Source organism: Sciurus carolinensis, unplaced genomic scaffold (genome assembly GCF_902686445.1).
Source record: "Sciurus carolinensis unplaced genomic scaffold, mSciCar1.2, whole genome shotgun sequence".
In the NCBI taxonomy this organism is placed as follows: domain Eukaryota; kingdom Metazoa; phylum Chordata; class Mammalia; order Rodentia; family Sciuridae; genus Sciurus; species Sciurus carolinensis.
The window spans coordinates 423,062-436,467 of NW_025920219.1; the positions used below are offsets into that span (position 1 = coordinate 423,062).

Sequence of the window (13,406 nt, forward strand, 5' to 3'; positions counted from 1 at the left end):
GCTCACTCTCCAGCTGATGCCCAGTATGTGAACATCCCATGCTTGGAGTGCCTTTGGTTTCACACATTCACACACAAGAGAGTACTTTCATGGGGTAAACTGAAAGTGACAGTGTTGTTGAATTGAAGTGAGCAGGATCTGTCAGACCTGTGAAGACCAACAGCAAAAGCAGAAGCTCCTAACTAAGCACTTCAAATACTTTTGAGGGCTGGGCTTATGTGACTTTGCTCTCTCTGTAAATGGCTATTGGTTTTTATAGCTACAATCTTTTCTTTGTAATTTCAATTCTGTTACCTGAACAATTGTGTGTGTGTGTGTGTATGTGTATGTGTGTGCATGTGTGACACAAATAATGAGATGAAGAAATGAACACAGAAATTCAATATTCTCTTTCAAGGCTATTGTTAGTCTAGGGATCTGGATTTTATCAGAATGAGTTAAAAATGAATTTCTGAGCCGGGTGCAGTGCACATGCCTGTAATCCCAGCTCCGGAGGCTGAGGGAGGAGGACCTCCAGTTCAAAGCCAGCCTCAGCAACAGAGAGACACTAAGCAACTTAGTAAGACCCGATCTCGAAATAAAATACAAAATAGGGCTGGGGATGTGCCTCAGTGGTTGAGTTGAATCCCTGGTACCCACCCCCTCAAAAAAATGAGTTTCTGGAAAAAAAAAAAAGAGAGAGAGAAAGAGAGAGAGAGTTGGAGCATACAGCATTTACCAAGTTTTAAAAATTTTGTTTGGATTTTTGTATGTATAATAGTTATTTTTGAATAGTCTTCTTTCACTGCATTGTAAGCAGTATTTTTAAATGGTTGGGTGGAGTTGAACTTGTTATGAAATCAAGACGGTTTTAGTTACTAAACACTTAATGTGTTCACTTCCATGTTGTAATGCTATTCAAATAGATGGATGGTATCAGATTCTAAGATCGATTGTGCAGAGTAAATGTTTTATTCTCAAACTGTAGTCAAAAAACAAATGGAAGTTCAAATAAATATGTATTTATTTATAAACATATAAATAAGTTTATGTAGTTAGAACTAAATCTTACCTTTGTGTTTTATTCTTTAAAAAATCTGTTCTTTTCTTCTTTCTCTTAGTTATTTTTAAGCACAAGGGATCCTCAACATCTTAGATTTTAATATAATTTACTAGTCAGAGGTTATTGGTAGAAGGAAAGAAAACATGATAAAACAAGTTCTACCATAAATAACAATAAAAACAATTTGAATGGTTTATTTGTTAATTAGCAAAAATTTGTGGATAAGAATGACACATTCCAATATCTCTTGTATTCCAAAAATGGCTTGTATGTGAATGGAAGCTTCCGTGAATGATACATTATTCAAATTTCCTTTTTTTAATAAAAATGCTAATGGAAATGTTAAAATGCACATAAATTAAAATGATCATAAATTAGGATTAATATCACATTAATGAATTATAATCCCACATTCATTAAGATAAAGTGGCATTTCAATATTTGTTCTTGTTCATAAATTTAATACAATAAATGAAAGGGATACACTTTGAGATTCAATAAATATTTGATGTAATCTTATGCTTCAACTTTTAAAATATTCAAAAGTAAAGTAGGAGATCGAGATGCTTTTGGATTCTTTGTTGCTCTTTTATGTCTTTTTTATAACCCTTTCTTTTCATTTATTGAAGCGCTAAATACAATTCAAATTGGTAAAGAAAGCAATTGAACCAGTTCTGACTAAAAGGGATCCCAAGAGAGTACAATGTCTTTTGAATTTCTAGTAATTTTTTTCTTTCCACAAGATGATTTTTTTTTTGAGCAAATATTTGAAATCTTAAAAAAGAAAAGTAGAAATCTCAAGGTGCAATATTTGGAACTATATTGGCAGTTAAGTAACTGAGTTAAATGGAAAATATGTGCATTTAAGCAATATTTTGCAGCTCTAATTTGATGAGTTATTTTTTTCTAAAAATGCAACCTTTAAAAGTAATATATTTTCTTGATCTATTTTAGTGTTTTTTTTTTTTTTTTAAACAGGAGTCAACATGATATAAGGGAGAAACACTACATATTAGAAACTTCCTGTCTTTCTCTTGAGAGCAAACTGTAAGGATTTTAAAACCAGAGATTCTGTTTTTCCTGGAACTTCCCCACACCTATCTTAGGCAGATTATTTGCCTGCTAACAAAAACTTAATAAATATTTACTAAGTAAAAAGTTGATGACATGACCTGAGATGTATTTGAATTCCTGCTAAGTCTTTTCCCAGAAAAATTCCATTTTGGAAAATATGATTCCATATTGGGACCTCAGTGCTCTTCTCTATAAAAATGGAATAATTTTCCTGTAAGAAAATCCTATAAATTGTAAGGATTAAAGAGAACAAGTCTAACAAAAGCCATGCATTTTTAATATAAGTTAAGTTCTTAGGATTATTTGTATTTATATCAACAGAGCAGACAAATGTGTGTCAAATGGGCACTACCATGTTTGAATACATCAGTGTGAACCTTGAAGAGCTAATGACTTGCCCTGTTCTGTGTTCTCATATTTCATATGAAATATTAACTCAGGTTTTGTAAAATTTAGGGAAATGATTGTATGAGAAGTAATCTGCATAGTTCTTGGCACTCAGTGATTCATAAAGAGTAGCTAATAAAAATAACATTCAATGAATATACCAAAAAATAAAAAGACTAATTTTTTTTAATGTTCATCTGATCTTTTTTATCCCTCTGCATGCATTTGAATTTATATTAAACAGGTCAGGACACTTCAGAAACCCTTTTCTAACTTATTTAGATGAAATTTGTCATGCTTTATTTCTGATTGATACTATGTAACTCTATTGACTGTACTTCCACTCTTAGCAGAAAATGATGAAGTTGCTGAAAGCACCAATTCCATATACAAACAGGAAATGACTAAAAAGTAACTTTGTAGATGGCTCCATTACTAACTAATGCCACTCTTCATTTTTAGCTACACACAGACCTGGATCCTGGAAGCAAAAAAATCAAGTATATCCTCTCAGGTGATGGAGCTGGGACAATCTTTCAAATAAATGATGTTACTGGAGATATCCATGCCATAAAAAGACTTGACCGAGAGGAAAAGGCTGAGTACACCCTAACAGCTCAGGCAGTGGACTGGGAGACAAACAAACCTCTTGAGCCTCCTTCTGAATTTATTATTAAAGTTCAAGATATCAACGACAATGCACCCGAGTTTCTTAATGGACCCTATCATGCGACCGTGCCAGAGATGTCCATTTTGGGTATGTACGCTTTCCAATTTCACAGAACTATTAAGAGTCATCTTTAAGAGGCTGGGGAGATAGCTCAGTCGGTAGAGTGCTTGCCTTGCAAGCACAAGGCCCTGGGTTCGATCCCCAGCACCAAAAAAAAAAGAGTCATCTTTAAAATAGCTCCTGGCATCAGGGATGGTGTGATGATGAATAAAAGACATTTATTACCGTCTTATCTCTAATTTGCATTTCCAAATCCCCTTTTTTGGCCTAAGTTCCACAGCTCAATAGCTTAGTCCCTTAGTAATAGGAACTGACTGAGGAGCAGTTTTATTAAAATATCTCTCCTTACACGACAATATTTCAATAGGCTGAATTTGTATTCCTCTCGTAGAATTGTAGTTGGAGTATTGTTACTGAGGCGGATTTATCAAGATTTGTTCCAACATGCCAAGCTAATCCTATTGATATTTGCTTCATGTTTAATTATTTGTTTGTGTATATTCACATGCAGATGCAGTGCATAGAGAAATAGGAAACCTTCTAGGTCTGAAGTCTGCCAGATATTGACTTGAGCTGGTGGGTCAAGTCTACAGTGGATTAGGCAGTCATTGTTGCCAGGGAGACTTATTTTAGTGGCCAACTCTTAACAATTTTAGGAGCCACAACTACCACCATTGACAAATCCCACATTTTCTGAGCCATGGATGCATTTGTTACCTTTTGCACAGATCAATATATATTCCAAAAAATAATTTCAATCTTTTACATCTGATTTGTATCTGCTTATTTATTTCTCAACTTTAGCCTTGGTGCAGTAACCCTCAAAGCTCAAACTTTGTAAAATGAAAGGAGGGATTTTCAAAGTCTTCCTTGTCTGACAAAAGTAGTAGGCTGGGTGCAAAAGTCAAAATATAACATCACCAAAGTCATTTTTTTTTTGACTACAATCTATGCCCAAGTTTGTTTCAAATTGTGTTTAAAGAGGTACAGTATGCAGCAAAGTCACATAAATTAGAAGCAGATGAACATGGTTAAAAAAATAAACCCAGGTAGAGAGTAATTGAAGGACAGAACGAGGTACATGCAGACGTGTACCGTCATCATTCCAAGCCCCCAATTCGATATCAAATTATTCCCAAGTGAAAAACCTGATCAAGAACCCTGTGCACAGATTCTGTACAATAAAGTAAAACTACCCAGGAAAACTACGGACTCAAAAATATGAACACCTGCAAGAAATATATGAATGAAGTATCCCCAACAGCATCTTTTATTTATTTATTTATTTATTTTTGTACCAGGGATTGAATCCCCAGGGATATTTAAACACCAAACCATATCCTCAGTCCTTTTTTATATTTTATTTAAAAACAGTGTCACTTTAAGTTCCCTAAGGGGCCGCTTTGCTGAGACTGACTTTGGACTTTGCAATCCTCCTTCTTCAGCCTCCAGAGCTGCTCGGATTACTGGTGTGCACCACCATGCCCAGCCCTCAACAGCGTCTTTACTATAGATACAAATAAGAACAAAGTATTGATTGAGGTTTTCAGGAATAAATTTTGGTGCCCATTATCACATATACTAAAGAATATCTTTACTTTCTCAAGACAGTCTCAAATTTTAAGTAATTTTAGCAATTTAAGGTGATGCTTCCTCCCCTTGATCTGCTCTATGTATGTATGATTCCCTTATTTGGTCACTCAGTCCTTAAGATTATTTTGTTCCTCTAGTTCCTTCTCCTATTTCTTTTTCTTTCCTTTCTGCTCTTCTCTTTCTTCCTCTACCTCCAATTTCTTCTCCCTTTTCCTCCCTTCCTCTCTCCTTCCCCTCTGTTGTCTGCCTTGGTCAGCTCATGGCTTCAGCTATGTGTTCAATCTGAATGGTTTTAAAATCCTATCCCTGGTCCCATCTGCCTGCTTAGGCCAGAAACACTGTTATCAGTTGCTCCCTGAACATTTTCACCTGAATGTCCCAAGGGCAGTTCAAACTCCATATTAAAAATCACACCTATTACTTCTTTTTATGAAATTATTTTCGTGCCTCCTAACTTCCTATGATTTTATCAGTGAGCCTAATATACCCCAAAATTCCCTGTACAAAATGTGAGAGATACGTTGGAATCTTCTTTTCCCCTTTGAGCCTCTGTCTCACCTCGCTTAATCACTACGCTACTCCTTCCTGATTGCTGTGTAATCTGAACATATTTCATTCTTATGATCCTCAGTCTAGATCAGATTGTAATGCCTTCCTCTGGATTATCTCAGTAACTTACCAAAGAATGTACTTGATTCTGATCTTCTTACTTCTTCAGTAATCAATATATTTATACTGGGAAAAACAAACAAACAAACAAACTCCTTTACATTCCATTGTGTTTGTTTTCACAGAAAAATAATCCTTATTCTCCTTAGCCAGAAGGACTTTCAATGGCTTTGTTTCATTTAATCTCTTTCTTCTTACCTATCTATATCATCGGTAGATATATAACCATTGCAGTGGCAAATAAGAAGTGATTTCAGGTCTTCATATTTTACCACATATTCTCCTTCCAAGACTCTACTTTATCTATCTCTTGTGCAAGGAATTCTATTTTTATTTATTTTTATTTTCATCAATATAGAGTTGTTTCTCTATGACTGACTGAAATGATATTTTTTTAGGGAAACTTTATGACTTTCTAGCAGGAAGTAATCTCTCCACCACTGAAAAAAGAGAAACACACACACATACACACGTATACCCCAGAACAAAATTCTCCATCTTTGCAAATTCTTTTATATTCTGACATGTGAAAAAGAGCTGAGAAACATTACATAATTTTTATTTTTGTAATTTTTTTTTTGGTCTATTCTATTAGGACTTGCCTAATTCCTCTTCTTTTTGAGATTACAATAAAAGGGTTTCAAAACAATTACCAGCACCTCCAGTGCATATAGCACACTTTATCTTTTTTTTTTTTTAATTCTTTTTGTGGTGCTGGAGATTGAATCTCTTGCAAGCTAGGCAAGTACTCTACCACTTAGCTACATCCTCCAGCCCCAACACACTTTATATTAATTATTGATAAATGGTGAACAGGGAAGCTGTTATTTTTACTTCTTTATTATGATTTCTCCATCTAAATGCCAGCTCTTTGACTGTAAATGTACCAGAGGCTGCTTTTTCTGTGCATATAAGTCATGTTCCTGATAGTTATGTTGAGATAGGAAACCTTAGAAACTTCTCCAAACATTAAGATCATTTTCAGTAAGAAAAGGTTTTAAAAGATATTAGCTACAAAATGCAATGCACACGCCTGCATGTGCACACACACACACACACACACACACACACACACTCATACAGTTGCTTTAAATGTTTCATCTTCAACATGTCTTCCAGAAACCACAGAAAATGTATTCAAGTTGCAAGAAAGAATTTGAATCCTGACTCCTTCCCTGATTATCTAGTTGACTTTGAAATCAGGAGGGTGAAATTATTCCCTATTTTCCTTAACTGTAATGCAAGGACAATAATTTCCATCCTGCTTTCACTGTGTGAGGATTGCATGATAAAATACAAGGTAAAGGAATGCCATAAAGTAAACAAATGTTCCATAATTGGTTGTTCTTATGGCATTTAAAATTACTTTTATTAATCTGTTCCCCATCTTACCTTCATACCTTCCCTTATGTATTGATTTTAAGCACTGGATGTCTGGTTTCTCTTTGACTCCAGCCTCTCTGGTTAAAGGAAGCAGAGGCAGCTGCACTATTTTATTGTCAAGTGTGAATTATTCTCTTCATTTCTCATCAAGGTGAATATCAGGATGAAGGTCAGCTACTATCTCCTTCCTCTCCCTATCACCACTGTTCTCTCTCAGCCTGTTTCTTCCCTCCCCTCTTTCCTTTCATTTTTCTGCCTTTGCTCCTGCAGAAATGCCAGCACCTGCACCTGTATGCCCTGAGGAATGCCAGCAAGGGCTGAGGGATTTCATTGTGCAGAAAGTGAAAAATAAAATTCTAATTGAGAAATTTACCAATATTAAATTGAAATGAATGTGATGTTCAAGAACCGTCTGCCAGTTGACAAGCTGTCAAGACAAAACACACATATACATTTGCCCAAATGGCAGCCAAATTAATTTAGAACTATCTTATTTGGAAGCAGGAGACACGGTTCTTTTATATTCTACTGTGAATTTCAGAAGTTGATGAGAATTCACTTTTATAGCAATACTGCATAAAGAAAGACATGTGAGCTTGTCTGATTTTAACTGTGGATACCAAACTAGCAATGCTAAAGTTGGTTTTTCAGTGGAAATTTGCCCACACTTATTTTTTCAAACAGTTTATGTATTTTTAATGTTATTGTGTGATTTTAAGGTGAAGGATGTTTTAATCCCAACTCTATTGATTAACTGAACCTAGTTTGGGATATAATGAACTTTCTATTTGACTTTGAAATAGATTCCCAGATTATTTAACACCAAATGTAACTTCCAATTTTCTAAGTAACAAACTCCATCTCAGTGTCACATGATTTGTGAAGTGTATGCAATAATCCCTATTTAGAGGTATATTTGGAAAAATTTAATGATTTTATTTCAAAAGTGCTAACCACTTGTCCTAAAATAGAATTGATGCCCAATAAACACTAGTTTCTTCCATCCTTTCCTTGGTGATTTGATTCTTCTAGTTGTCTGTATGATATGAATATTTTGGTCCGTGAAAAAAAATGATTTAATAAGATTTACCTTTCCATTTTGCAAATCCACAGTCTGTAATGAACAGTATTTTATTTAAAAGGGCATATTAGTGAACACCGTGACAAGAAATATGACAGCAGGTGGTGCTTAGGCTGCTAGGCACTGTGCATCATTGTGTTCGTGTTATGTGGAACATGACAATGAAGATTTTCCTAGTTTTCTTGGAGATCCAGATTCCTCAAATGATGATCAATATGTAAGAAAAGCTTCTATTAGAGAAAAGCTCTGTTAAATATTTCTAATATCCACAACAATGCTTCAGCCTTAACCAGAAATATTAGTTTCCCTATCCCTCATTATTTTTAATCAGAAAAAATGGGGGAAATAATAGCTAATATAAAGCTAGACATTAAGCAGAGGAACTGGGGTTTAAGTCCAGACATCTGGCTCTACCTCCCATGGGTTTAACCAGTATGCTCTACTGATCTTTGATAATATCTCTAGAGAATTTTGTTTATATGAGCATGATGATTCTGCTGCATATTTATAACAGTTAATGTTTTCCTAGGTGGGAGAGCTTTTGAGGTCAGCATTCTTTGCAAATTAAATTGAAGAACTGAGAAGCAAGTTGTAGCAGTTTGAGTGAGATACTTTGCAATTTTCAAGACAAAAATATAAGAACTTTAAAAATATACGAACAAAACATCAAATAGAAATTCAAATAACAATAAAAATTAATTAAGATTCATGTGGTGAATAGCTGGGGCCAAAGTGTTGCTAATGTATTTAAGATAAAGGAGAAAGAGAGTAACTTGAATTGACTCTGGGCTTTCTGGTGGTGAATGTGGAAAGAGACTGCACTTTCCACCCAAAAATATTAATTGAAATATCAGAAGGAGGTCAGGGAATGACTTAGTAAGTATGCATTTTATAAAGGCAAATCTCACTGCTTTCCAAAGTCTATCACCAAAAAGGTAATGTAAGTCTATACACAATAAGCAAGCTTACTCGCTCTCCTTGAACAATGACGCAGCCAAAAGAAAAATGTGAGATTATTAAATCTTTTAGACATTTTTCCTCTTGATAAATGTGGCTATGTGTTATTAATATTCCTTTGTCTTCTCTTAGCATTAACATCGTGCATTTTCTTTGTAAATGTGTCCTTTTAGGGTAATCATTCTCAAATCCTCTTTTGGCAAGAGATCCATATAAAATATATACAATTTATTTTGTGTTTTCCATTATCTGTAATTTGGAATAAATTAATTCTTAGTGAAAAGTGACTAACATATGCTTGATATCTTTCCTGAACTATTGGAAAGTAAGTTTCAGACATTTTGTTCCAAAATTTTCATTAAGTTCCCCCCAAATGGATGTTTTCTACATAAGCACAGTACAAGCATGCAAATTAGGACATTTATATGGACACATCATTGTTATTAAGTATTATGGATCTTAGCCAAATGACTCCAGTGGTCCTAATAATATCCTTTTATGGTAAAGTGCATCCTATCCAGGACTCCAAATGCATTAGACTCCTTCAGCCTGGAAAGTTCTGCCGTCTTTTCTTCCCTATCATGACTTTACAACAATTATAGAAACATTGTTTTATAGAATTCCTTAGATGTATAGATTGGGGTTAGATTCAGAATGCACATTTTGGACATTAGTAAAGGATCTGTATTAAATCTGTAAGATTTTGATATATTCCATTATTGGTGACAACAACTTTGATCACTTCATTAAGGAGGTGTCTGCCATTTGTTTCCCTTGTAAAATTATTCTTTTATTCTCTTTGTACTTAATATTTTGTGGGAAGGTACTTTGAGCCTTCATAAATATTTAATTCAGCATCAAAATATGAACCCCAAATTTTAACATCCATTGAATTTTCTTGGCAGAATTAATTATTAATATGAGAACAGGAAAAATGGTAATTTTCTCAATTCTTCTAGTCCACACACATTTAATGATTTTCATTCTCCTATAAGGAAAAACTTCTTATATTCCTATTTATTTGTTTTTGTATTTATTCATACTAATTTAGAATTTTTGATTTCTGTTTTATGAACTCAGTTATAATTTGGATTATTTATCCTGCTATTCAGATTATCTCCAACTTGGCCATGATGTGACTGTGATGCTAATTCTGTGTCCTAATGACATGCCTCTGTCATTCTTAGGTGACATTTTTATCTTCTGGTTCAACAAAGTGTTTAAGTGTCATTTCATATTGTCTGTATCCCAGTCCTATCATTGTCTATTTATACAAAGAAATCTAGTTCCACTTAAAAAGAATTGCATCTACATATCAAAGTCCAGGTATTAGTTTAGTCATTGCTCTTAGGGTGCCATTTATCCCCAAATCTCTCAGTGGCTTAGTGAACAGGACAACAGTAAAGAATGCCTGGAAGTATGTGCATACACATATGCACACACATATTTATCTGTCCAAAAAGGACTGAACAATGTTCCTGAAAATTTCTTATTCATTCAGAATCGTGGAGAGTGGCCTTATTGGGGAAAGAGGGTCTTGAAGGTCTAATTAATCCAATCTAGGTCATACTCGATTAGATTGAACCCTAAATCCAATGATTGGAATCCTTAAGGGAAGGCCATGTAAAGACACAAAAACTCTCAGAGAAGCCCATGGGATGACAGGCATAGGCCAGGGTTACACCACACAAATCAAGGAGAGCCAGAGTCCACCAACAGCTAGGAAGAGTGTGGAAGTTCCCTTTGGAGGAAACATGGGCTTACCACCACTGATTTTGGACTCCAAAGAGTGAGAAAATAAATTCCTGTTGTTTAAAGCAACCTGATTTGTGGCAAATTATCATGGTAGCCCTAGGAACATAATATATACTCTATTAATAATCCTGAGTTTGCCTCTATATTTCAAATCATAAAGCACAACCATTCTATATTGTTCTTTCCCTAACAGTAAAAAATTTGATTCTTTGTATCTCCTGTATATTTGTTAATTGAATTATTCCTTAGCCCAGCATAATTTATCTCCATTGGCTCCATTGCCCCACACCTGATTTCCCCACCCTGGTGGTTGTTTGCTGTCCCACTCTTCCTCCACACCCTTGCCCTTTGGAGCAGGAGATGGACCCATATCCTGCCCAACCACACCTAATGTCTTTCGAATTCAACTGTTCAGACTGAAGGCAGTCAGAAATGGGAACAAGAAACTACAGAACATTCTCTACATTTATCCCACTATTATTATACAATAGATCTACAGCTACATTTCCTAATCTGTATTCAAAATAGGCATAATGCAAAGAGAGATTAAATATGTTTGAATTAAAGCCAAACTGGTTTTCCTATTTAAGTCTTTAAAGTATTAATATATCATAAGTTGATAAATTCATATTATATGCCCTTATGAAAATATAGACATGTATATGATCACAGAAACTTTTTAGAAGAATCCTAAAGCATCACAGGATTTAATTCTACAAAAGCCTTAAAAACACAGATCTAATGAGAATAAGTTTTTGTTTTTATGCAAGACTACATGTTAAGTTAGCATGCAGCTAGTGAAATTTCTAAAAAGTGAATTGCAAATTATAATAACTACAACTTGGATTAGCTTGTTATTCTCATTTTTATCCAGTTTATAGTTTAGTTTCAAATATAAAATATACTGAAAGTAATAATTAAAGAGATTCATTTTTATACTCTTTGTTATTAGAGAAACAATTTATGTTACATAAGCTTATAGATCAAAGGATGTTATAAACTGACAAACTGTCTTAAGCTTAACATACATCTTTTTCATAATTTAGAGGTGGTGGCTTTCTTTCTCTCTCTAAGCTACATTTTAGAAGAATTCAGTAGCATAGCTCTATTTTTAAAGGAGCGATGCAGAGTAAGAAAGAGGAAAACATATCATGATGGATTTGATTATATTTTTTGTCTGGTTTGATTCAGAGTGACGAACAAAATTGAAATTCTTTAGGAAAACATGGGTGGGAAATCATGAGGATTGAAATAAACACTTTCAAAAGAAATCCAGCTGCTGTACCTGATATGAATGTCAATAACAGCTGTGGACCCAAAACTTTAAGATGGGGTGAGGATTCTATCATATCTGTTCTGCATAAAGAAGATAACCCTCCATTCTATGAAGACAGTATAATAGCCAATAAATATATATATGTATATATTCACATATCTATTCAAATATATGATTCATTACATACATGTCATTATATATAACATATATAATGATACATATATAATATATATATATATATATATATATATATCTTATGATGAAAGTGAAGCAATAGCTTCCAATACATAGATTTTGGTTGTTTCAAAAGGTTTTCCTAAGTGGTTAATGACCTAGATATTATCAGAATATCTAAATGGGAGAGTTGGTGACAATTAACTGTGAGAGGTGGCTGAGAGCAAGTGTAGTGAACAGTGATGGAAATATAAACTAGGTTTATTTTCATAATTTTTGTAATGAGGAAACTCCTTCCTCAATTTTTTTCTGTAACATTAGCTTTTGTGTAATCCCTCAATTATAAGGTTACATGTTATCAGTCAGTTAACTGATAATAGAAAAATGCAATTCATCCATCGTATTGTCCATAATATATCATTGACTATTTTTAGCGTCTTTCATTGATCAACTCTTATTTCCATTCTCTTAAGTTTATGAGGTTCTTGATCCAAACCTCAACCATATCATATATATAAAAATATATGTATGGTATATACACACACACACATACACACACAAACATAGATATAATAGCTTAGGAAACTTTATTATAAATTTTAGTGAAACATTGCTTTCACTCACTTTGAAAACAGTGAGCATTTCAGAATTATTCACTCTAGGGCCACATCATCAGACTCAGCCTCATTGCTGTTTGGGATTCCATGACCAACACAAGCTAGAGGTTTTCAACTGTTTCTTCTGCAATTGGTCCTTGCAATTCTTTCTAGAAGATGAATCCCAATAACCAACCAATGTAATTTCATCTGAATAGTATAAATCACAAGAATATATGATGAAATACTTAATTTGATTTTGCAAGTAGTAATATAATACTACTACCACTTCTATTTTATATAAAAACTATATAGAAGTATATTTTGAAAGATAAATGCTCACAATTTGAACATACTGAAAAAAGCTTAACAATATCTTCCTCTATTCCCTTTGGATTGTGATTTTTGTCTCAGTTTCATCTAGAAACCAGGCTCTACTATTCATGCCTATCTGAACATTTGAATTGGTACTTCAGAGAATTAAAATTAAATTAAGGAGTGGACTCAGCATTAACAATATCTAAGTGAAGAGGCAACATTGATGATATATCTGAACCTGGGCCCTGAAAACTAGTTAATCCTGTATGTGCCAATTACACGTTAGTTTCCAAGTCTATTCACAGCCTTAGCTAACACTCAAGTTGAATTTATTTACTTTTTGTTTATTTTTTCTTCTTTATACATGGTGC

General features: G+C 33.9%; 1 protein-coding gene across 3 annotated transcripts in view; it reads left to right on the top strand.

The window, feature by feature from the left end:
• Positions 1-13,406, top strand: part of LOC124975173 (cadherin-8-like) — a 111,693-nt gene that overhangs the window by 51,559 nt on the left and 46,728 nt on the right. For all 3 annotated transcript variants that reach the window (XM_047538029.1, XM_047538031.1, XM_047538030.1), the window contains exon 3: positions 2,966-3,260. In XM_047538029.1, coding sequence (XP_047393985.1) covers positions 2,966-3,260 — 295 coding nt within the window. The remainder of the gene's footprint in view (positions 1-2,965; positions 3,261-13,406) is intronic.